The sequence below is a fragment of the Scheffersomyces xylosifermentans genome (assembly GCF_036884685.1).
Source record: "Scheffersomyces xylosifermentans strain CBS 12540 chromosome Unknown RJT20scaffold_1, whole genome shotgun sequence".
NCBI classification, from domain to species: Eukaryota; Fungi; Ascomycota; class Pichiomycetes; order Serinales; family Debaryomycetaceae; genus Scheffersomyces; species Scheffersomyces xylosifermentans.
In genome coordinates this window covers 3,409,644-3,435,023 of record NW_027042939.1, presented here as the reverse complement: position 1 = coordinate 3,435,023, position 25,380 = coordinate 3,409,644, and the positions used below count along the sequence as shown (strand labels likewise).

Genomic DNA, 25,380 nt, shown 5'->3' with positions numbered 1-25,380 from the left:
GATAATTTCCAATTACATGGTGAAATGTAAAAATTAGATAATTTTAACTAACATTTAAATGATATATATATATATGATGTTACATTGACGGACGTTTTATATGTAAACTTTCCTCTTTCTTTGTACCGATATTATGAATATTACCCCAGTCATGTCACAATTCCCGTCAGTGTTCTCTAAAAATAATATTCCTCAACATTTGCTCACTACCAACCATTTCTACCATAATCTACCCTCAGCGTAGTAATAACCAACCATTAGCAACAACCAACAACCAACCAACCATCAGCAATATTCAGCCAATACATAACCACATCAACCATCACTATAACCTAATATTCTATATCTCTACACACTTCCACACCGTTCCACACATTTCCCTACTCTCACACACACACTCTCTCTCCCTCACACTCCCTCTCTCTCACACTACCTTCCGCAATTCCACTGCCACCCCCCGCGTTCCGACCAATTCCATCTTTCCACCCTACTTCCGACCACTCACCCGACCCTCACTTACCCCCTTTTTTCCTCCATTTGAAATTGTCCGTTCTCTCTTTTGGGAGGCTGGCGCTTATCTTGTAGTTTGTAGGATTCTTCAGTTTCGGTTGTTCGTTTTCGTTCTCATTTTAGTTTTACTACACTTGTTTCTTTCTGATATTCAGACACAGAAGTAGTAGAAAGTTCACTGTTTAGTACGTTCAGCAAGCATAGCATCGCTATCAAGGCAATTGATCGTTGAAGTTGATCTTTATACAACATTACCAAAGCCGATTACCACCCCAGCAGTGAGTTGTAACCCGTTGCTGTATCGCATTTATCCCCATTCAATCTCGTCTCCACAGTAGCCGCCCACAACACCATTGGTTCTTGTTGAGCACTGAGGCATCGAATTGAACATCAATCACCCCAGAAATCATCTTTTTTTGGAACCATTCCCATCGAATCACCGGTTTTACCTATTCAGAACAACCGAACCTCGTGGCTAGCAACCAGGTGTGATACTATTCATTTTCAAACCTGTCATAATAGCAATAACCACTGCGGTCACATAAGTATCATCCTGCCACAACAATATCCACGATGTCGGAAGTATCTAAACCAGCTACTACGTCACGTTTAAAGAAACTCACATCGGGCTCGCTGTGGGTTTCTCCCTTCAGAACCGGAGGTGAAGCTGGCGACACCAAGAAGGTATCTCTCTTGAAACAGTACAAGGACCTGAACAAGATCGACAACATTCGTGTTCCTGCGAGGTTTACTGTCCATCCTACTTTAGAGGCCGAGGAAAGGAGAAAGAAGGAAGAAGCTGCAGCCAAGAAGAAGGCCGAAGAAGAGGCTGAGAAGGCCGAAGCAGCAGAAGTAAACGGAGTCAAGGAAGATGGCGATGCTGCAGTTGAAGAATCAGCAGATGAGCCAAAGGAAGAAGTCGAGACTTTGGAAGAGCCAATTACTGAAGCCAAGGACGAAACGGAGGAAGCAGAAGCTGCCGCCGAGGAAGCTGAACCGGAAACAGTAGAAACCCTCGAACAAGTACCATTGGATGCGGATGAGCCAGCCAAGGATAAGCCGGCTGAGGATGAGCCTGTAAAGGAGGCTACAGAAGAGGGAGAGGAGAAGCCCGAGGGAGAGGAAAAAGACGAGGAAAAACTCGACATCGTCACCCAACCAACCAAGATTGAGCCCGTCGAGGAAGATACCACCAATAAAGAAGTCTACGAGAAGCTCAAGGACAAGCCATTACTTCTCAACCGTTACGAGGCCCTTAATGCCCAGGCTGCTGGATCTGTAAGTCGTAGAATTGATGATCCAAAGAAGATTGTTGATCTTGGTTCTGGTCTTAAGATGTCTCAAGCACAATTGCTTGAGATTGCAAGACAAAGAGTCGCTCCTGTTCTTGCTAACATCAATGATGAAGTCTCTAAAACTAGAAATGAAGACGAAATCAAGCGTCAACAAGAATTGTCCACTAAGGTCAAGGGTCACGAAAAGAAGCTTTTGGGAGATTTCGAAAAGCATTCCAAGAAATTGGGCAAGAAGAAGGAGAAATTCGACAAGGAACATACTGACAGAATAGGTGACTTGATAAGACTTCAGACTAACGCTGACAATGCAGCTGCCGAATTCCAAGCCGCTACTGAAGGCGAAATCGAAACCGCCAAGGCTGAGTTCTCGGACAGAGAAGCCAAGGCTATCGAGAAACATGGTAATGACAAGGAAACGTTGTTGAAGAACCATGAAGAGCTTGAAGCCACAAAGAAGCAGGAATTGGAGGATGCTAAATTGAACCAAGAAAAGACAACTACTGAGATTGAAGAGTTGCAGGAGAAGAAGTCTGGTTTGGACAACACTAACTCTGAGCTTTCGACTCAAATTGAGGAACTCACCGAAAAGTTGAACACTGAAACAGCCAAGTTGGACGAATTAAAATCCAAGCATGATGAAGTTTCGGGTGCCGTAACCAAGAATTTATCCACTAAAGAAGAGCTTACAAGAAATATTGCTACTACCAAGAAGGATCTCGAAGACAAGAAGAGCAAGCACATTGCCCTTACAGCTGAAGTTGGAGCTTTAGCTGGTGTCTTGGGTGCATACGCAGCCAAGTTGTCCGATTTACATTCCGACAAAGAAGTTAGACTGAAGCGTTTAGGCGAAGCTAAGGAGAAATTTGTTGCTTGGGACGAGGAGCGTAAGAAGATTGCTGCTGATGTTGCCAGACAACACGAAAAGCAACGTGCAGAGGCACAAGAAGCTGCCGAGACCAAGAGAGTTCAAGACGAACTTGAAAGAAAGCGTTTGAAGGAAGAGAGAGAGGCCAAGGAGCAAGAAGAGAAAGAAGAAAAGGAAAGACAGGAGAAGAAAGAGGCCGAAGAGAAGGCTATCAGAGAAAAGAAGGAGGCCGAGGAAAAGGAATTAAAGGCAAAGAAGGACGCTGAAGAGAAAGAGAGATTGGAGAAAGAGCAAGCCGAGTGGGAAGAAAAAGAGGCCCTTTTGAAGCAACAAGCTGAAAGAGACGAAGCCGAAAGACTCAAGAGTGACCCGGAGCACCTAAGATCTTTGAGAGCTAAGCAGAGAGAAGCTGAAGAAGAGAAACTCTTGAAGGAAACTGAGGAGCAAGAGAAAATACATGCCGAGCGTAAAGCCAAGGAGCAAGCTGAGTACGAGTCTTTGTTAGCAGAAATCGAAGATTTGAAGAATAAAAAGCAAGCCCAGGTCGATAATGAACGTTTGGAAGCCGAGAAGATTGCTCAAGCCAAATTGTTGGAAATTGAAAGGTTGAAGGAAGAACACGACGCTAGATTGAGGTTGTTACAAAAGAAGCTTGAGAATGAAGAACTTCAAAAGCAAAGACTCTTGGAGGAAGTAGACAACTTGCGTAAGATCAAGGAGTTGAGAGAAGAAAAGGCTAAGTTAGCTTCAGAAGTACAACAAAGCAGCTCATTGGATGACATTAAGAAATTGATTGAGGAAAGAGAATTGGAAGTGGCTCGTTTGTCGAAACAGATTGAACTCGGTGACGACGACTTGTATAAATCAGTCAAGGAAAACAAGACGTCTTTTTTAGGGAAGAGCAATGACTTATCAGAAATTAAATCTGATACACGAGCCATCCCGGAATCTAAAGTATCGATTCCAGCTAAAAAAGACATCGCAGAACCAGTAGTAGAGGAAAAGAAGAAGAAGAGTAATGGGGGTGTTATTGGTGCCACCATTGGTGCCGTAGCCGGTGCCGCAGCGGGTGCCGCAGCTGTAGCCACTTCGGCTAAACCAAATGGAGCATCTAACGTGAGCAAATCGAGTGGACCCGAAAGATCTGGAAGTATATCCAAGACCTTCAAGAACTTCCGTAACAGACTCAGTCTTTCTGGAGAGTCCTCCAAGCCCTTGAAGTCAGAGTCAAAGGAAGTTAAATCAAAATCGAAAGAAGTGAAGAAAGATGCCGCCGCTATTGAGGCAGAACTGTCAAATCCATTCACTGACAAGTCTGCCTTAACAAACCCTGTTGTTGCCCTTGACGCTGGCGATGACGTTGTGACCCTTGACACTGCGCTTGTCCAGGCCCCATCTGAGGGCAAGCACATTAAAGTTAAAGATGTTACTGCAAAGGAAAGACAAGAGCATCCATCCGTATCTTCGCATGGTGTAGATGGCGGAGCCTTGGATGACGATGCAGATGATTCAGAGTACGAAACATACTCTATCTATGAGGAGGTTGAAGACGACGAGTATGAAGCACATAAAGGTGACCCAGACTACTTTGAAGTTACAAGCGGTGAATTTGCCCTTCACTCAGTAAGAGCATAGGAATTTCTACCAGTATACTCTCGTTATATTTTTACCCTTTCCACATTGACTTCAATTCTTTAATCATACTTGTTTATTGAAAAGTTTCATTATGCTTTTTGTATCACATACTTTTTTTAAATTACGTGTTTTATTTTATGTTTGATTTGCTTTCTATAGTTGTTATTTTTATCTGTACTACTGAATACTAAGTGAAATACCGAAACTGGTGAATGTAAAATATATGGTTCGACACTCACATAGTGTATGGCATTCCAATTTACAAATAACAATAAAAATTCAATGTCTATACATTTATTACTCTAATATACAAATATAGTTTATTCAACGGTCCATCGTCAGGTACTTGGCATGGCTCAGTCGAATGTAATCTTCTTTCCAGAAGATGGAACAATAGCAGCACTTGCTCTTTGAGCTGTTGCCAAAGCCACAGAAGAAGTGAGTCTTCTCTTAGGAGCGCTCTTATTGTCATCTCTGAAGGTTCTCTTCTTTGGAGCGGACTTTGGCTTATCGAAATGTGGACTCTCGTTGGTTTCGGATCTTGCAGGTCTATCAAAAGCCGGTTTTTCTCTGTCGTACTGAGCATCTCTAGATGGTCTTTCGCTTCCAAAAGCTCTATTTTCCTTTACTTCACCTTCCTCTACGTTCTCTCTTCTGGCCTGGTTAGGATTTCTCTTGGATCTATCCTCACCGTACTCCAATCTCAACGGTCTATTTATGAATTTCTTTGCTAACTTCGACTTTAAAGCAGTAGTTGGTCCTGTCTCATCTTTAAAATCAATGAATGCAAATCCTTTACATTTACCAGTGTCCTCAAAAGTAGCCATTCTGATTCTTACAATGTCACCGCAGTGTCTGAAGTGCTCTTCCAAAAGGTCCTGAGTAGTATCAAATGACAAGTTACCCACGAACAAAATTCTGGAAGGCGGGTTCTTGGATAATGCCACTGCTTCTTGAGATGGTCGTCCTTCGAAGGAGTTGGCGTTCTTGATCAACAACTTTCTACCATTTAATTGCTCTTCCGACAAGCTGATCACGGTGTTGACATGTTTCATAGATGGTAAATCGACATAGGCGAATCCCTTGATCTTGTTATCCTTTTTAGGCAAGTTGACTCTGGTAATGTCAATGTTCTCTACTGTAACGAATTCAGTGTCTTCCTGGTCTTTAAAATGTGCTGTTTTTCCAATAATAAAACGAGTCAAATCTTCCTTAGTTGTGTCGAATGATAAGTTTCCGATCCAAACACCGAAATCTGACTTCTTGGACTTCTTTTCCTCTTCTTCCTTGAGTTTCTCCTCTTCAGTGAGCTCTGGTTTAGGAGCAGGGTGCTTCTTAGCAAGTTTTTCTACATCCAATTTACCCTTTTTAAGCAAACGCTGTTGTTTCTTAGACAAAGGAACTCCAGCATTTAAATCAATTTCAATTTCCTCGAATTTGTCGTCAGTGGCTTTAGAACTGGCAGATTTCTGGTCTTCTTCTGAAGCTCCATCTTCTCCTTCATCTTGTTCTACAGTCTCCTTATCGGCCACTTCTCTAGATCTCTTTTTACTTTTTTTCTCGAGTTTTCTTTCCTTCTTCTCCTTCTTACTCTCCTTCTTCACACTTTTTATCTCCTTCTCGTCCTTACTCATTTTAGTGACTGCTAGATATACGAAAAGACCAGATAGAATGCTCATCCCATCGATTTAAAATCTTTTGAAATATTTAATTTTTTCAGTATCAGAATGCGAACTGCAGCATTTGAGGAATGTGCAAGTATTTTGTGAAGGTGATAAATGATGGCTATGAACTGATGTTGAAACGGTTTACAACGGAATAGCCAAGATCATCGGAACAACGTAGTATATTCTATATCTGTACTTCGATGAAGTGGAGTATAATATTTTTTTATTTTTATTCTTGGAGCACTATTGGTGCTAATATTCTCATACAATCGCTGTAAACTCATGATACTATTTGCAGCAATATTGGGTACCAAAGAAACTACTTTACCTACATGAACAAATACAGTCCTAAGTTCTGAAAAATCTCTATATGTGAATTTGTATTCTCTAATGTACAGCTAGGTCACGTATCTAAAACTAGATAGTGTCTTATCTATTTATCGTCTCAAATATCCTCAATCATCTCCAGCCAAAGCCATTTTCTCCACAACTCTCCAGACTCATTGATAATATTATCCATGAAATCAACCTTGTGGTTAAAATGAGAGTCGTTGGATATTATGATATTGTTGTTGCCCGCATTGTCATTGGCGGCAGTGAGCGAAGGTGACACGGCACCAGTCTTGGGCGATGCTGATGTGGAGGATGATGCCGAGGACGCAGTAGAACCTCCATTGGAAAAAGTTCCTCTGTCCCCCGACTTGGGCAAATGATTCTTTTGCTTGTACTTATAAGACTTCGATGGAAGTCTGGACAAAAATTGTCTTATTTCATGTTGATCGAGTTCAACAAGTACGTTCTCCTTCGACTTGAGCAAAGCCAATGAAATGAAAACTAATTCGATGTGTGCATCAAGTTTCGAAAACGGTATGGTAACTGAAATTGTAGACGAGGAAGATGTCGTAGACGAAGGAACTCCCGAGTTTGCGGACACTGTCGAGGCAGATGACGAAGAAGAAGGTCTTCTGGAAGAGGCAGATGATACATCTTTCGACGTGGTGGTATCGATTTTTGAAACATGGAAATCATTGTTCAATTCTTCAACTAAGTCCTTGAAGGAATTTCTTCTCATGTCATTATGTTTGCTGTTGTTGCTTCCATAGTTGTCATCATTACTTAACGACCAAAAAATATCTGGTCCCAACTTTGACAATGAATTCTTGCTGATGTTATCAAGTTTCTCCTGGTAATATTGCATGTTTTTCTTTGGATTCTTTATTCTCCAACCAAATAATCGGTCCCATATTCTACCTCTGTCATACTTGGACCATACTTTAGCTCCACCAAATTTGAGCCACCAAATGAGCCATTCATCGTACAGAGAGCCAAATTTACTCAAAATTTGCTCCTCGTGGAAGAATTGGGAAAGCTCTGGAAGAACCTTTCTTAAGCAGTAAATGAAGAAAGAAACTCTTTCCTCGATTGTACCACCATTAATTGGCAAAACAGTCTTATTGATTTGCTTAGGTGGAACGAAGCTACTACTTCCATTAAGGCTCTTTCTCTTCTTTTGTTCAGGAGAATGCAAAAGGACGAGAACCAAACGCTCATAGACGTCATGGAAAGACATCAGAGAAATTCTATCTTCTGTCACCAAATCCGTAATATACTTCTTAAGGTCGGGAATGTTATCGATGTAGTGGCTATAGTCCTCCATAAGATCTATAACCATGGAATTATCTTGTGATATTGTCTCCCTTCCACGCAAGACCCAACCAGTCTTCAGTATTGGAGGAAACCACTCGGCTAAATTGAAAGCTATCCATGTCAATGAAGGGTCATACTTTATAATTTTACCCCATTTCATAGTGAACTTTAGGATAGATGATCTCAAAATGCTGAATATCTCCGATTCTATACTTGCTAATTCCGCGTCAGAAGTTTGCCTAGGACGCCTGATGTACTTTTTAAGATCTTTATCAATCTTTGCTCCAATTTCTTCTTCAGAGTTATCGTAAGTGTTGATACTATTGTTTTCGTTAATATGTTCGTTATCGTTATCTGTGTTAGAGTAGTTGTTGGTACTTTCAATGTTTATAGCATTGGATTTATCAGAATGTGAGTTATTATTCTCAATACTACCATTCTTATCATTCTTAGTACCACTCTTACTCTTGTCATTATTTTCGTGATCGTCTTCCTTTTCGTGTATATCGTTGTCAGGCTGAATGAAAGGGTTGAGCACGTATGGATGGTATTTTAACAAAATGGGCCAGACCTTGAAACGGAGAAAGGGCGGAACACCCTTCTGTCTCGCTATCAACGCAAGTCCATGATGGTTTTTGGCCTCTAAATACTGTTTTGTTAGGAGAAAAAGATCCAAATCGTAGTTAAACGATGGTTTTTCGTCTCTATGAGGCAGAGGAGGAACGCTAGCACTAGCCGGCAACGATTTATTTTGATTCTCCTGACTGTTGGGAGAAGACCTTGCAGAATTACCAGTCAAAGCAGGAATATCTTGTGGATTTTCAACTCTCGGAGAATCCGTGTCCACACCAGACATGGTTATATTCGTGTTCCCAGTTGATTCGATGATTTAAAAGCGTTTTTGTCTGTGGAATCTTAGCTATCTCTATGTAGAAAGCTTCGTTTGGAGCTATCGGACTGTGAAGAGCTTCGAATTCGAGGCTTCAAAAAATTTCACGATGGTGCACGAGACCTTCCAGGAATGAAATAGGCTTTGAGTGTAACGGTCTATAATAGTCCAAATCAGGTATGAACTTGATAGTCAAATAAAGGATCACTTGTTGGTGACTTTACGTCGTAGCAGATACCCTATACGGACCTGTTGTCTAGTAGGACTTGAACGGTGTAAAGGATTAGGCTGCTCGCTGATGGGAATTCGCTGGGGAGTGAACTCTAGTACATAGTAGCAGCAGGCTAATGAGGGTTATTGGATTTTTTGAAAGAAGGTTGAAGTAATAGATCACTACAGCGATATACCGCAGTAGGTCTTGTTCAGGTCGCTAGTTGTATATAGTGGCCAGACGATGGTGTTTGTACCTGTCTTGGTGGGGAAAGTGTTGGGGGTGACAATGGATTTTTTTGATTTACGAGGGCCACAGTGAAGACGAGTTTTGAGTGGAGACAAAAACCAGTTTCAACTAGCGGCGAAGCAGCGAGATCGTGAGACCGTGTGAGGGATTCGGGACGAGCTGGGATCAGACGAAGCAAGAATGCCGAACACACGAGAGTGAGATAGAGAGCAAATCAACTACACTGAATCAAGAAAGAAAACAAGAATATCACCAAAACCAACAGGAAAACCGAAAGGAAAACTGTCTCACCAACAAATAAAATCCGGCCGAAAATCCGTGCTAAATTCTCATTCTGTGGCCTTAACGTCTTCTGAGCAGTTTCCCTAGAACTACGTAGTGGGTCAGTGATGGTAGTGAGGGTAGTGTGGGTAGTGTGGGTAGTGTACCCAGTTTTCGGCGGAATTAACGAGAGAATTTTTTGGGGAGGAGAAAATTTTCAGCGGTGGTGGGATTTTATTGGAGATGCAGGAAGAAGATGATGATGGAGATGATGGGTGAAGGTGTGGACAGGAGGGAGGGTGAGTTGATTTTACGTTAAGGTTGTCCCGAAGGAACTGAAAAAGACATAGGAGAAAGGCACAGAAGAACAAGATCTACGGTACGGTACAGTACGGAGCCAAAAGTATTGTACACTACAGCATTGTACGGTATGGTAGGTGTGGTGGGAGCAGTGCAATGCGTACTACGTAGTACATGTAGTGATACAGAGTGTGTAGTACGGTTCCGTTGGCACTGGAATGGGAGCATATTTCATGGCGAGTAACCGGAGGTACAGCTATGGAGTCCATAGACGAGAATAATGGGACCAGAGTGAGTTGGAAACCGTAGAACCATTTTTTTTGGTCAGCGATTTAGTATTGGAGATTTTTCGTATTGCCGTTGAATCGGCGATATCGCTTAGCTGGAAGTCTAAACCACCGTCTCTTCAATGCCAAACCGTGAATGGGAGGATGTGATGGGATGCTCTGGTTGTGAACTGAGTCATGGGGAAAAAATACAATGGTCAAAGGTCAGGTGACTTTCACACACAAATGAAAAAGCCGGTGGATGACTCAGTCCATTTTTGGTATGGCGACAGTAACGACCAGAATCTATTTTAAGATAGATGAAGGAATAAGGTGTGGGGCACTAAAATACACGAATTTGCCTCCCATTAATCACCCGTTCAGAGTGTTACGGACACTTTTCATGGAATGATGTAACCAAATGGAAAACACTGTAATTACATAATTTGGCTGTGTTTGGCTGTAGCACCTATCGCAGTATCTCCACTTCAATTCGGAGCTTCATTACCGTGCTAATGCGGAGAAATCACTGCGAAACTAGCTTAGCAAAGATTTTGTTGTGCACTGACATGAGAGATGAGGTTATTTTGTAGACACTTTGTAGAAGAGAAGTGGGGGCAGTTCTTCTTGGTTCCATAGGCAACAATCGTATCGGCATAACAGGAAAATATGTAAAGATAAATGCTCTTTATTGGAATCGACGGTTCTAGGTTGAAAAATAGGGGTCTGTAAGGAGAAATCGGAGGAAAAAAGTTTGGCGAGAGAATAGAAGAATAGAGAGGCTCAAACATGCACGATAACCAAAAATCTACTCCTATCTGATGTTCTATTGCTACTCGTCATTCTGTTCCACGACCTATGTTCTATTGCTACTCGTCATTCTGTTCCACGACCTATTGATGCGTCTATTTCACCCATATCTTTGTATAAACCTCTCAGGAATGTGAGGTGTTCTTTGCTTCCACCCGGACTACTTTAATTGTAACACACCACCCAGAAAGCCTTCCTTTTCATCCTGATGTAAATCATATGAATGAAGTTTCATACACGTAGTACGCAAAAGGTTAAAGCTTTCCATAGCTCGTTCTCTCTTCTTCCTCATAAGAATGTCTCTTCTGACTGAGTTTCGCTATCTGATTGCTATTCTTACTTTACCCTACAAAAAATACTTGCCAATCACTGTGGTGTTCATGCAAAAAAGGATCTTGATGCTTAGTCTTAATCTTGGTGACAGCAATGCACTCCTAACAGAACTTGAATCGCGACTAATCACTGGACTTAATGGGAAGTTCCGGCAAGTCACCATTAGTAATTAGGTTTTTGCCCCTATCTGACCTATGTCTTCGAAAAATTGTGGATTTCTAACTACGAGGTTGCATTGCACAAGCAGGCATCGGAACAATAATCCAGGTTCGACGATATCTTATCTACTCTTGAGTTTCGGAATTTTGCAACTTACGGAATGCTAGATATATTATGCTACTAGGTGAACTTTTGCGACTTTCGGTTGATTAAAGTCACAATACCATAGATAATAAAACAACCATGGCCGCCTAAAATCCGGGGCTGGATTGATATTTCGAGTATGAAGATAGAAACCACCGAGTCACTAGTTAACCGTAAATGAGAAGCACCATAATGCTATAAATCACGCCCTCATGCACAACTTGACATCGAAAGCAATACTACCCAATAAAGGTAATTCAAGTTGCAGTTTTACTGGCCGAGCTGGCTGGTGACAAGTAAAACATCCATACAGCAACAATGAGCATATAAATATTATTACTACCCTATCATTTTTACATCCGAGTCGACCGACAGTTGCAAGACGATGCTGTATCACACGCTTATACCCGCCATGTTAATCGGGGTTCGGTGTTCCAAACGGTGAAATGAGGCAGCATGGGAAAATGAAGGATATATATAGTTTTTCGTTTCCTGCTTCTCCATAAACTTGTAAAATATGTAGCTATTCACTATTGTATTAGTAGATTCTCTAGGGTGAAATGGCAAATGCTATCATCAAGAGCTTCAAGAAGATAACCCGCATCACAGAGTCCAAGATCAAGAATGGTAAGTAAAGTGTGAGATTTCTTCAGAGTATGGTGACTTCAGAATTAGCACCCCCACAAAGTGTGCTAAGGGAGTACCATTTGGAACTCATAATCGAGAGATTTTTTACGATACTGGTGATATATACTCAATGAATCATACTAACGATTTTCCACATTAAGCCACCAATAGCGAACCACTAGGACCTTTCAACCATGACTTGATGGAGCTTTCACTTCTCACATACAATTCCAGACACTTATCTACCATAATATCTACCTTAACTAAGAGACTAACAGTGAACATCAATAATCTGGATTTAAAACGTTCACACAGTACCAGCATTTCCATGCATGCATTATCACCTTCATCCCCACAAAAGATGAAGCGGTCCCATACGATGCCTATTCTTAACAAGTCAGATGACAAAAATAACCTCATACTATTGAAGACCCTCACAGTAATATTATATTTGGTCCAAAACGGATCTCATGAGTTTGTGGAATGGTTGAAAAATCAACGTCACATCTACATTGAGCCCTTGGGCCAAATATCATATCCGCCAAAATACCACGATGCAATCACCTCAAAATTATTGAAGTTGATCCAATTGCTAGAGAATCCAGAACTGTTAGAAGCGTTCAGAGTAAACATACATAGGCTTCGGTCCGATATGTCTACACCGGGCGTAAAGCGGAATTCAATTGATGTGCTCGATCGGGTCTCTACTGAAGAAATTGTACTTAACACAGAGAATTACATCAAACGTGCTAAGAGCATCGAAGTTGATCGGAATCACAATTTTCACCTGAAAACTTTGACGACCTTGATGGAAGAATCACAGGATAATCTCCTGGTCATTAACGGCAGTCGCCAATCCAACTACTACCATGGTGCTCCCAATGAAATAATAGATGCCATGATGTCAACTCCAAAAAGCCCGTCATTCTTCGACATGCTCCCGCCTTCAAGCGATGCATCGCACATAAATAGTCATCTCACCAACCATATACCACATACGGAACTGGATCCTTTGAGATACTCGAACAACCCGTTCATACGCCGAGAACAGTAGTGCCCGCTGTGTTTACATCCACAATAGGTTGACCTCGTAACATTGGCTCGTTCCACTTGCATTAATAATTTAATAACTAATCCCTAATACTCTATTTATTAAACACCATACTGAATACCTCATCGCGTCAGATATCCGTTTGAGAATCGATCGTATGCACCAATACGACAGATACTATGACGAGAAAAAGCCTATTTACCACTCTGGCCCCTAAATATACAACATCGCATGATGATGACTACTAAACCCTTTCCCCTATATGTAGCCCTGTTTGGAGCTTCCACGTCAAATCGTGTTGTAGTCTACAACTGCTGCAATGAGACTGCCTTATCTGTCCGTTGTAATTAGGAGAACGACAACCGGCTCTCATTAACTGAGTCACGACTGCTCAAGCGCATGATGTAGGCTGGCGAAAACATAAGAATTTCTTTTTCCAGATCTCTTGCCTACCCCAATAAGGTATCACAAAAATTGCTTTTTTCTTCTAGAAGCATTTTTGAATTGCTTTTTTTTACTACCGGTCACGTGAACGCTACCAGTCCTTATCACTTCCGACTCGCGTTTCGGTCGCTACAACTGCTTCAAAATGTGGGAATCGGTCACTCAAATAGGGGGTACGCAACCGCCTGCGTACAATGGGCCCAGAATTGGGATTACTATATAAGGAGTGGAATTGCCACTATGATTCGAAACCGACGAATGCTATAATCATCTTTTATTCATCCATCAATTACACATCAATCTATCTCACATAGAATATAATAAACATGCAAATCTTCGTTAAGACATTGACCGGTAAGACCATTACCTTGGAAGTTGAATCTTCTGACACTATTGACAACGTCAAGTCCAAGATCCAAGATAAGGAAGGTATTCCACCAGACCAACAACGTTTAATCTTCGCTGGTAAGCAATTGGAAGACGGTAGAACTCTTTCCGACTACAACATCCAAAAGGAATCCACTCTTCACTTGGTTTTAAGATTGAGAGGTGGTATGCAAATTTTCGTCAAGACTTTGACAGGTAAGACTATTACTCTTGAAGTCGAATCTTCTGACACTATTGACAACGTCAAGTCCAAGATCCAAGACAAGGAAGGTATTCCACCAGACCAACAACGTTTAATCTTCGCTGGTAAGCAATTGGAAGACGGTAGAACTCTTTCCGACTACAACATCCAAAAGGAATCCACTCTTCACTTGGTTTTAAGATTGAGAGGTGGTATGCAAATTTTCGTTAAGACCTTGACCGGTAAGACCATTACCTTGGAAGTTGAATCTTCTGACACTATTGACAACGTTAAGTCCAAGATCCAAGACAAGGAAGGTATTCCACCAGACCAACAAAGATTGATTTTCGCCGGTAAGCAATTAGAAGACGGCAGAACCTTATCTGACTACAACATCCAAAAGGAATCCACTCTTCACTTGGTTTTAAGATTGAGAGGTGGTATGCAAATTTTCGTCAAGACCTTGACTGGTAAGACTATTACTCTTGAAGTCGAATCTTCTGACACTATTGACAACGTTAAGTCCAAGATCCAAGACAAGGAAGGTATTCCACCAGACCAACAAAGATTGATCTTTGCTGGTAAGCAATTGGAAGACGGTAGAACTCTTTCTGACTACAACATCCAAAAGGAATCCACTCTTCACTTGGTTTTGAGATTGAGAGGAGGTCAATAAATTTTTTGGACAAGGTGATACTGGAAAGATAATTAGTTTATATAAATTGTACTAATACATAAGCTAACAGTCCCCTGAACAGTTATATTTTGTAATTGTGTTGTAAAATGAATTTAGTAGTGCAAGACAACAGTATAGCATAATAAACGAAGGCCATTTAATGTGGTGAATTTCTATTATAAAGAACCAGTAAATCGTATTCATTCTCTTAGGACGGGCCCTATCCTAAGAGGCCCTATAACAGTGCTCCATAATCCATAATTTCGACTCGTAGTACAATGCACAATCACAACCTAAGCAATACCATCTGAACATCAAAACTTGACTTTAAAAAACAAAAAAAAAAGAATAAAAAATTTTCCAACTATGCTTAAACCACCGCATGCAACACTTCCTTGGTAGCCTAATTATTTGTTGTCTCTTCCATACTGCCATAACTCGATCCTTAATTATCATCAGACTCAATAACCATTAACCAAATGGATGCAAAATCCAAGTTTACACTACATACAGGAGAGCCCAAGCTACGGCTGATAAGGCAAACTACTTCTTCGTAAATGTGCCATTTGCATAATAATATCCAACTCTATTTTATCATCAACATGGGAGAATCTCTGATAAAACACCCCAAATAACCGATGGAGTGAACAATCACAGATAATAATTTATCGCCAAGGAAAGAAAAAAAGATGTGACTATTTTAGGATATTTTTTTTCAGCCATTTCTAATACGAGGTTTAGAAGTATAAGATAAAGAGATTATGGAATTGTGTCCAGAGGGAAGTAAGGAAGTCATGGACAACCAATACCACAGCAAGTAAGAAAAGTAGGCAATGGCTTTGAAGAATCTTTTCAAGAAAAGAGAACCAACAGAAGAGGAAGTAAGGTCCGATTTGAGAGCGGCGGGAATCTCTACCAGGTCTGATGGAGGAAGACAAGAGCAGTTCAGTGACTTCAAGGTTTACGCCAGTGAAAGAAATAAGGCCATTCAATCACATTTGATGTCCAAAGGCGGTAACCCTTATGCTCAAGCAAACAAAACCAGTATTAATCCTTATGGTCAAACTGGCGGCAATGAAACCCAGCAAATAAATCCATATGGTAGCGGTAATTCAACTAATAACTATACTTATGGGACGACCAATGATAATAGTAACAAAGTATCTAGGTCAAGTTCTTACAATTCAAATAGTAATTCTAAAGAAAGAACTGAACCCTATGGGAAAACGAAGAGATCAAATAGTGATCCATATAGCACGCCCAGCACTAGGAGTTATCCGGATGGGAAACAGAATTGTAACAATGAAGATTTTAGTTCTTGTTCTACAAGTCAGTCGTATTCACGGTCACCCCCAGTCAGATCTAATACAGACCCCTATGGAACTCCAACTGCTCATAGCATTCAGGGATTGAAAATTAGAAAGGGAAGCGTTGACCTGAATTCTATTACACTAGACTCAAAAACCTCTTTGAAGAAAAGGCCATCAAGAAAAGCACCGAAAGATATGCAAGGTCTTGATCTTAATGACCCCACCGGAGATGAAATTGACTTGAACGTTGTAGAATTCAGAGATAATGGAAGCCTGCCTAACGACCACGAAGGTGACCCCGAGGAAAGGGCGGTGGATGATACTAAGCAAGAAATCAAGTTCATCAAGAAGGAATCAGCAGCTTCTACTAGAAAGACTTTATCCATGGCACAACAAGCCGATGCTTCAGCAATTAATACTATGGGAGTTTTAGGCTCTCAGTCTGAGAGAATATATCAAGCAGAACAGAACCTACTTTTGGCCGAAACTCAAAGCAAAATTGCCAATCAGAAGGCTAACGAATTGCAGAGATTAAATAGATCTATTTTCATTCCAGCTTATGGTAGTCCCTTCAATAAGAAGACTAAATTACGCCAACAGGAAGAAATGTTCCGAAACGCCAAAATGGAGGAACTCTCAAAGAAAGATGAAAACCGTAAAGAAATGTACAACAGTGAACAAAGACTCAAACTGGGTATGAATAATGCTAATTCTATGGGGGAGATGAATTATAAAGGTGCAAGGAATCACCATCAGATTAGTCGATACCAGTTTGAAGATGATTCTGAAGATGACGACATTGAAGATGAAATCGCAGGAAACTTGGATCAAATTGATTTGTTTACTAGGAAATTGAATACCTCGGCTAAAACAATAGGACAAGAAGTCGATGTCCAAAACAAGAGATTGGCAGTTCTTGAAGAATACGCCGAAAAGGTGGACGTTGATGTGAATAGGAATACCAATAAGTTGAGTAATATCCACTAGTTTATTGTTCTAATAAATGAATACATGCTGCGTTCCGTTACAACTTAAAAAATTATCTAAGATTTAAATGCTAATTGTGTCTAATTTATCCGTGTTCTAAACGCTATTGATATTGATATAATTAGACAACTTTGGAAAGTTCTGTTTGCACGACAGTTGAAGTCTCTTGCAACTTGTATGCCGACAACTCCTCCACAATCGCCTTCAGCTTCTGGACATCATTAATTTCATCAAATATTTTTATCAAAGTACTTGATAACCTGATAAATTGGATTTTTACATTTTCAATGTTTTCCAAGCTCAAGCATCTATCACTAAGCAAATTCCAGATAGAAAAAACCAATTCAGTATCGTGTGGGGTGATTGACTTCTCATCAATCGAGAGAAGCAATTTGTTCAAACCTTCGTTAACCTGAATTTTTGATCTCCAAGTAGTGTCAATTAAGCGGGAATGGAAAATAGCGGTTAACTGTTCGATTACAAATCTAAAGAAGTCGTGATTAAAAGATTTATCATCTTCAACATAGAAAGTCTCTAGAACATTTGCAAGTAGTGACAATCTATGCTCTTCCAATTCAACATTTTGCTTTGCATTAATTTTCGACTTTAAGTCGACTTCCATTGCATCGTCATCGTCGTCGTCATCATCGTCGTCATCGTCGCCATCAACACTTCTGTACTTGTCTTTCAAAACAAGTGTCATGATTTCAATATAAGTTTCAACTAAGTCTTCTTCTTCATGATATGTGTGTACAAACTTACCCAACAACTTAATAGCCTGTTGCTGGTACTCCTTATTACGCCTTTTGGATTCAACAATTACTGCCTGTTGAATCCTTTCCAAAACTTCAGTATGCTTATCCAAATAGTCCTTAGCTTTAATTGAAAAAGAAACTAAAGAATCCAAAACCAATTCTTTTCCTTGCCAGGATTTTCCTTTATTTGATTCAATTAACAATTCGATCAACTCTCTGGTCGATTCATCCGAAAATTGCGACAAGTTATCAACCAAATTGCTCAAGCTTGACACTGATTTAGCCAATATTTTTCTGATCTCAAATCTATTAGAGCCAATGTACTGCTTGAAAAATCCCAAAATCTCTGTCAAATACAACTTAATCGAACTTGCATTGCCACTGGTATTCTCTATCCATTCTCGTTCGAAGTTTTGTCTAACAAGTTTATTCGAGTCATACTTGCCGATAAAAGCAAGAGGTAAAAAGGCAGCGGCAACCAAATCAAATTTATCACCTGAATATTTTGAAACACTTTCACTGGCTATTGAAGCTCTTTCCTTGAACTTATCATCTTCACTTTCGAAATACATCTTATTGATTTGTTTGGAATATGAGATAATGGCAGGGATTGTAGCAATTCTGCACAAATAACCAGCAGCAGTTGCATAAGATGAGGCAATTGTATCATTTTTGTCGTTAATTTGTTGTATCGAAATTGCTAACAACTTGTCTCCAAAGGGCTTCACAAGCTCTAAGTGTTTGGTTACCAATGTCACTAATACTCGAGAACCACTTACCTTGGAAGGCAAACCTACTGATCTCTTGATAGAGGATTCCAACTTAATCATAAAATTTTCCATCATCGAATCGTCTAAAATATCCAATAACTTTTCTATGGCATCCATCATTGGAGATTGACCCAAACTTTGCAATCTCTTGGCATCAATGTCATTGCTCTTTATGTTATATTTGTCTGCGTTAAGTATTAAGTAATTGATAACTTCTGGCTCTAACGTGGACATCAAGTTAATGAAGTTTTCTATCAATTTGGGGACAAATGGTTTCATAGAACTTCCTCCTAGTTTGCATAACTTTAAGATTGTTTCTAATGCAAAGCTTCTCACGTCCTCCGAGTCACTCAACAACCCTTTACTTCCCAACAAGAATGGTATTAACGTCTCAAGGATTTCAATGGTCTCAGCCTTGGTTCCAGTAGAGCTCTTTGGGTCAATCATGCGAGTTAAGGTCGTTGCTAATGACTTCGTCAACTTATTACCCTCCTTCCGAACGCTATCCTTAATGTCATCCATGACTCTGAAACTCATGTTCCAGATCTCCTCCAATTTAGTCTCGTATTTCTCAACAGGAACAATCTGGAGAAGATCACTCAAAGCCACTGTACTGGCTTGTCTAGTTCTCCATTCCTTGTTTCCCATACTCTTTAATAACTCTTGTAGGATGATTTCAAAATTGTCATTTACAGTTTTGGAGGTGTCTTTAATTAACGCATTCCAAATATCGTTCATCGATCTCTGAACTGATGAGTTTGGGTCATATTTGTATCTGAATAATTTTGGAATCAACTTGTCAGATAAGTTCTTGTTAGTTGCTAACAAACTATCTAAAGATGACTTTGATAAGATAGAACCCAAACCGAAAGCCATTCCCTTTCGGGAAGACCAAAGAGCTGACGACTTTGCAAGAGACATGAATTTATAAACCAAACTAGGATCTCCAACATCAGAAGCTAAACTTAAAACATCCTTATACGTCGATACCGATCCTTCATTTGTCTTCAAAAGGTCTGGCTCAAACAATTCAGTATCATGTTCAACTGAACCAGAGGTAAACTTCGTCGTAGAGTTGGAGTCAGTGAAAGATTTTAATAATCCCCGGACCAAAGTATCCTTAAGATCATAATCTCCCATTTCATAAACGATACTCAAACCTCTTGAAGCAGATTCCTGAACAAGCTCATCTCTGTCAGCCAAGAATCTCATAAATGCTACATGAATTTCTGGAGCTTTCACCTTAATGAGCTCTAAATGCCCACAATACTGGACAAGGGACAATAGCCAAATACATCCAGCTTTTCTCAAAGATGGCTTCGTATCCGAACAAGCCTTCAAGACAACATCCAATATGATAGGCAATCTTGAGATATCTTCAGGAATGAACTTAACTTCCTCACCTCGAATGTCAAGTTGACGCTGTAACAATTTAGACTGCCAACCTGTAGCCATGATTAAAAGAGCTTCACCACTTGTAAAAGTGTATTCAACTTGCTTCGAAACATGAGTGTCATATACCAACTTTTCGTAAACCGACATCTCAGTATCTGCCGATTCTCGCCTCTGACTTGCAAGAGTAAGATAGGATAATGTCAAAACCGATTTTTCATCTATCTTCTTCACTTTTGGAGTAATTACATCGAGGAATTTAGTCACATAGGAACTAATTCCTCCATTCAAAATTGGACCAAGGACACCAAAAATGGCTAATTGAGAGAGGCATTCAAGAATAACTGCATAAAATGTTGAATCATTAAGTAAATTGAGAATATGTTCACAATATTTCTCCAAAAACTCAGAAGTCACAGTGCTTGTACGCTGCCTTAAGTAGAGCCTTCCAATAAGGTAACCAGAGGCCAAAAGTCTTCCCTTCAAAAGATAACTTGCCGCGTCTTCAGCGGTAAGCTTGACCAACAAATTTGAAACTTCACTATCTGAGTTTGCTGGATGGCTTGCAATTATACCTAATGATTTACACACAAGTGATATGGCATGATCGTTCAATACCTTTCCATCCAAAAGGTCCAATAGCTTTGGAATAAACGTGACTATCTTTTGAATAACATGTGGAGGAGACATAGCAACCATTTTAGCAAAAACTTCCACATATGTGATATCAGGAGTAATATTAGTAGTGGTGAAGTATTGGCCAACCAATGCTTCAAATATAATGGAAAGAAAGATATCAAAAGATGTCTCTTCTTCGGTTCCGTTCAGCATATCAATCTCGGGTTGAGATACTGCTTCGATTTCCGATACAACTAAATCTTGTACCACTTTATCTACCTCAAGAGCCTTATCTAATCTAACTGCCCATTCCTCATCTGGCACAATGACCGTTGTTTTCTTGTGAATGGCTTGCATCACAAGGGTCTGTAGAGCAAATTTGATAGCCTTGGCAAGTGCATGGAAAATAACTGCTCCATCTGTACTCTTCAAGCTTTGTACCTCTTTATGGAGGGTGAATACAAACTCTGAGAATGGCGGAAAGCTTACAGTTGAATTTTCACCTAAGAGGTCCGCTGTCTTCTTAAACTCAAGTGTGTTCGACGATTGCAAAATGTTAAACCAATGTGGATGTAAACCCTTATTAGCCTCTTCTAAAACATCTGATCTGTTCTCCTTAGCGGTACCTAAAATGCACAAGTATCTTGCTTCAGCATCCTTGAACGGGAAAGCACAATTAATGAACTTGATGGCAACATACCGGCAAGAATGGACATTCTCAAGATTTACGTTCTTATCTACAACCAAGTATTCTCTAGTCAATTGTTTGAGCCTAACCTTCGTGGCATCGGTAAGCTGAGGCAAATGCACGGTAAGGCTTGATAACGCTTCCTGAATTGTGGCTCTCAAATCGGCCGATTCTCCTTCTAAAGATTGAAATAAGAATTCAATGTAGGCTATGTCATTGAGGAACAACTCTGGGTATGACCTAAGGATCTTTCCTAGCGCTTCATACTGCATTTGTCTTTGGTTTAGACTGGCGCCGTAGTTCTTAATATTAGCAGTCTCCATCTGTGGCCAACCATCAGTTAGTAAGTTGTTTCTCAATTGTCCTGCCATCGCTACGTTGAATTCACGCAAGATCTTTGATTCTGAAGCTGCAAATTCACTGTTGAAGCTACTAACCCAATTTATGAACAGAACAGTAGTTTGCTTTAATTTGGAATACTCCGATGCTAATCCCATGCTTGAGATAACTGAGATATGAGGACTGCTGGCCGCAACCTTACTCTTAAGAAGAAGCTGCAAAATCCTATCTTGAAGGGTTGGTTTAACAGGAGGAATTCCGAGTTCTGCTGAGCCCACGAACAACGATATGAGCTCATTCACGTACTCCTCGTCTTCTAAGTTGATAGGCAATTTTCGGAACAAGATTTCTGACCCATCATTTATAGCTGATGAAGGATCAACAGATGCAATCATTAACGGCACGGCTAGCAATTTTTCCAGGAAGCCTGCCTTCAACAACTCGAGTAAACGGCATTTTATGGTGAAAATTTCTTGTGCTGAGCCGTATGTCACTCCGGCTTCTTGGTTGAAGAATGCGTTGTCAGCTACACTTAATCCTAGCTGTTGCACAGCTACGTTAGTAGCATTTGGTTGTAACATCAAAAACTTGGCCACCTTTGCAGCTATGAATTTTTCGTCTTGTGGCCTTTTATCGAATCCCAAAGTTTGTCTCATATTCTTGAATTCGTCCGAGTCTCTTGATGGTGCTTTCCATGCCTCCAAGAGTTTGCATGCGATGTTGAATAATCGAGCAGATACGCTACTTGGAAAGGTACTAATACTGTCCAATACCTTTGGCACCAATTGACGTTTTTCTGAGTCATCTAAGCGGTCAATTGACCTCGAAATGAATAATAACGAATATAACCGAACTGACGAAGGGTCGGCATTGGCTGCGATCTTAGGATTTTTCACTTGATCCAAGAGGGTTTCCACCGGGAGCTTTATATCTCTGGCAGCGGCAATTCTTGGAATGAGATGCTGTATGATCTTCAAGATGGCCTTCCTGACTTCTGCGTGCGGGCTGGCGAGTTTCAAGAGTATCGGAGCGAGATACAATTGAAGAGAGCTCTGGAATTGCTTGTCATCTTCGGCGAGAGCGATTCTCAACTCGACTTTGTTGATGAGAGCCAATTCAGCTTCTGCCATTGTGGGGTATCAAAGAGGGAAACCAGAAGATACAATGAGAAGTACAGCTATCAAGAATGAATTTGGCTATGTAGGGCTATATATAGTAGCAAGAAACGATATATAGTATATAGTACAATATAATATATAATATATACCATATATCCATAAACATATATTCACTAACTTACATCCAAATAGAGACATACTGCTCTATATTTATACCGTAGTGGTACCGTAGTGGTACCATCGGTGGTGGCGGCGATGGCAAAAATTGGAAGTCGCAGGACGAGTTGTCCCAAAAAGTGCTGAAATTAGCGACGATTTTCCTGTACGTGTGGCGAGAGGTTAGCGAGAGACGATGGTGGCGGCGGTGTGTGAGTGTGATTGTGAGGAGTATGAGAGAGGGCAAGAAGTTCAAGCCGGTGGGTGGTGTTTTGGAGTTGGGGCGATTGAATTATATATTAGGTGTGTATTTGGAGATTTTAAGGGAGTTAGACCTGGTGGAAAAGGGCTAAGAGTGGAATTCGGCAAAAAATCTGGTAAAGTCGTATAAAGAATCGAATTATGATGTGCTTACAGCGACACTCAATAAAAATTGGACCCAGCTCAATGTGACGATAATACACAATAAACGAAACCAGATCAAATGAAGTCGAAAAATTTGATCTGTTTTATAACCCTTTTACTGCTTTTACCATATCAAGGTTTAATACGTACATATAATGCTTAATTCTTTTACAATTTAAGCCCATAATAACTTACTTCACAAGTGCTTATTCATACATTTTATTTATTAGCGGCCCTCATTTTCGCAGCAAAAAGCTATTTGGGTGCAATTTCGTTTTTGCAGTAATTGACTTATAAAGTAAACTAATGTCACCAATCATTAGAGCTTTAATGTACATGTATGCGTACATTGTATTCAAATTCAATATTATGTAAATATACGATTACAGTGGGGAAATACAGCGTATTCAAAAAAGATATTATGTTGCCTATACACAAGCCTAATGTCGTCTCTTCTATTATTCTATTCACAATCAGGTATTCTTGTATTCTCTCAAGATAACAGGAACCGCAGATGGTGGAAGCGCTCCCAACTCGGTCACAACCTTCTTGATATACTCTGGTGGTGTCAAATCATACATGATGTTCAATATGTTCAAGTGAGAAATGTTCTTCCAGTCCTTTAATGGAGTCAGATCATCAGCCTGGGCATCGGGTTCAGGGCTACTCTTCTTTTGCTGCTGTTGCTTACCTTTATTATTATTCTTGTTCTTGGATTCCTTCTCCTCTTCACATTGCTTGATGAATTGTTCCAAAGCAAACGACTTCTTTTGTGGAGGTTTTTTGGAGTTGATATCTTGCACTAAGTCGTCACAATCAGCAAGTTCATTGGTAGTTACAGAATCCAATTGGACCTTGTCTGAGAACTTGACTGATTCACAACATGTCAAAACTGGAATGTTTCTCGCATGACACATCATGGCAATCAAACCAGTACCAACTCTAGAATAAAGACGTCCATTAGATAACATCGCATGAGCTCCCAAAAAGACGCAATCCACATCTTCTAAAATAGTCGAAGATAACGAGTTGATAAGAACATAGTGAATCTTAAGGTTTTCATGTGTAATAGGCTGGCTCTTAATACTTCTGCTGCTAGCAATAGATTCAACTTCAGAGTCCAATCCCTCTCCGTCTGGATTATAGTTTGTATTTACCAAGTTAGTTAAAAGTCTCTTACCTTCAAATAATGGTCTCGAATCTACTACAATTAAATTGAACTTCTTGTTCTGTTCTATCACACAATATTTGAAGAGCTTCTCCAACACTTCCGAATGGCCGTATGTTAAGATAGTAGAACCATCGGTGATATGTTTGGATGCATTTTCTATGATGACCTGACCAGAAAGTTCAATCTTCTCCTTGATGAAATCATCTATCTTTTCGCATAAAGTCTCTTTAGCTTGTTGCTCTTTGGTATCAATTGATATGTGCGAGATTTCCTGTTTCAACCATCTGATAGCATTACCCATAGAAATAGACAATGGGCGTCCGGTCTTCAAGTATTCAATTTGATGCGATAAGTGACCGGTTAAGTGTCTAGTCAACGTGGTATTGGCTGGAGTTTCGTAGTCACGGATCACTACCTTGAACACTTCAAGCATGTTCTTCAATCTTGGTGTCGAACCTACAATTTTATACGTAGAATACTTCAAAGTTAATGAAAGGATCGCTGGATGAACTATATGCGAAATTGATGGAGAAGAAGCGTTTCTTTGTTCTCTGGTTTCCAAATGACTGAAAATAGCAGGAATTCTCTTACCGCCTTGGTCTTTGATCAAAGTCTGATCCAATTGCTTCTTCAAATTAGTATTAGTTGCAGACAGTTTTTTCTTTTCTATCTTCAGTTCTGCATTCTTGGCTTGTTGTTCGGGACTGATACCAATAGCCTCCTTTTGAGCAGCTCTTTTGGCAGCTTTCTCCTTCTTTTTCAATTCTTTCATCTCCTTGTTAGAGAGTTTCTTGTCATCTGAACCTTTTGAGGCACCATCTGCGGCAGCAGCAGGCGCTTTTTCTGCTTTTTGAGAGTCAGAAACCTGGGCGGGAGCCTGTGGCTTGGCCTGCAGCGTCTGCGCTTGTTCTTCGACCATTTTTGCTGTGAATTGAATGGCCTCTAAACACCTTTAATCTTGTCTTGACGCAACTTCTTTTATGAATTAAAAATCCGATGCAAACGTCGTGCGCGGACCGAACTTCTAGTACCATACCGTAGCGTGTTGTATAAGAGAGGTGGTT

General features: G+C 40.3%; 8 protein-coding genes across 8 annotated transcripts; 4 read left to right on the top strand and 4 right to left on the bottom strand. All coding sequences in view use genetic code 12, as the record gives it.

Moving 5' to 3' along the window:
- The first annotated feature begins 613 nt into the window (after nt 1–613).
- On the top strand, nt 614–4,529 carry SLK19 (Slk19p). The gene has a single exon (XM_064916402.1). The coding sequence runs from the start codon at nt 1,084–1,086 to the stop codon at nt 4,303–4,305; it is 3,222 nt and encodes a 1,073-aa protein (XP_064777793.1). The 5' UTR covers nt 614–1,083; the 3' UTR covers nt 4,306–4,529.
- On the bottom strand, nt 4,530–6,034 carry NOP13 (Nop13p). The gene has a single exon (XM_064916401.1). It carries the CDS (start codon nt 5,982–5,984, stop codon nt 4,662–4,664), a length of 1,323 nt encoding a protein of 440 aa, XP_064777792.1. The 5' UTR covers nt 5,985–6,034; the 3' UTR covers nt 4,530–4,661.
- A 383-nt stretch (nt 6,035–6,417) lies between these two features.
- Nucleotides 6,418–8,475, bottom strand: RJT20DRAFT_144067 (uncharacterized protein; the record flags this gene model as incomplete). Its single annotated transcript, XM_064918707.1, has 3 exons — nt 6,418–7,973; nt 8,085–8,323; nt 8,399–8,475. 3 exons carry the CDS (start codon nt 8,473–8,475, stop codon nt 6,418–6,420), a joined length of 1,872 nt encoding a protein of 623 aa, XP_064777791.1.
- A 3,326-nt stretch (nt 8,476–11,801) lies between these two features.
- On the top strand, nt 11,802–12,922 carry RJT20DRAFT_5297 (uncharacterized protein; the record flags this gene model as incomplete). Its single annotated transcript, XM_064920522.1, has 2 exons — nt 11,802–11,868; nt 12,030–12,922. 2 exons carry the CDS (start codon nt 11,802–11,804, stop codon nt 12,920–12,922), a joined length of 960 nt encoding a protein of 319 aa, XP_064777790.1.
- A 383-nt stretch (nt 12,923–13,305) lies between these two features.
- On the top strand, nt 13,306–15,023 carry UBI4 (ubiquitin). Its single transcript, XM_064919303.1, has one exon. It carries the CDS (start codon nt 13,690–13,692, stop codon nt 14,605–14,607), a length of 918 nt encoding a protein of 305 aa, XP_064777789.1. The 5' UTR covers nt 13,306–13,689; the 3' UTR covers nt 14,608–15,023.
- A 417-nt stretch (nt 15,024–15,440) lies between these two features.
- Nucleotides 15,441–16,904, top strand: RJT20DRAFT_5295 (uncharacterized protein; the record flags this gene model as incomplete). Its single annotated transcript, XM_064920518.1, has 1 exon — nt 15,441–16,904. One exon carries the CDS (start codon nt 15,441–15,443, stop codon nt 16,902–16,904), a length of 1,464 nt encoding a protein of 487 aa, XP_064777788.1.
- Nucleotides 16,905–16,964: 60 nt separating this feature from the next.
- On the bottom strand, nt 16,965–22,734 carry ECM29 (Ecm29p). Its single transcript, XM_064919301.1, has one exon. The coding sequence runs from the start codon at nt 22,594–22,596 to the stop codon at nt 17,026–17,028; it is 5,571 nt and encodes a 1,856-aa protein (XP_064777787.1). The 5' UTR covers nt 22,597–22,734; the 3' UTR covers nt 16,965–17,025.
- A 722-nt stretch (nt 22,735–23,456) lies between these two features.
- On the bottom strand, nt 23,457–25,367 carry GCD2 (translation initiation factor eIF2B subunit delta). The gene has a single exon (XM_064916400.1). The coding sequence runs from the start codon at nt 25,233–25,235 to the stop codon at nt 23,619–23,621; it is 1,617 nt and encodes a 538-aa protein (XP_064777786.1). The 5' UTR covers nt 25,236–25,367; the 3' UTR covers nt 23,457–23,618.
- Between the last annotated feature and the right edge of the window lie 13 nt (nt 25,368–25,380).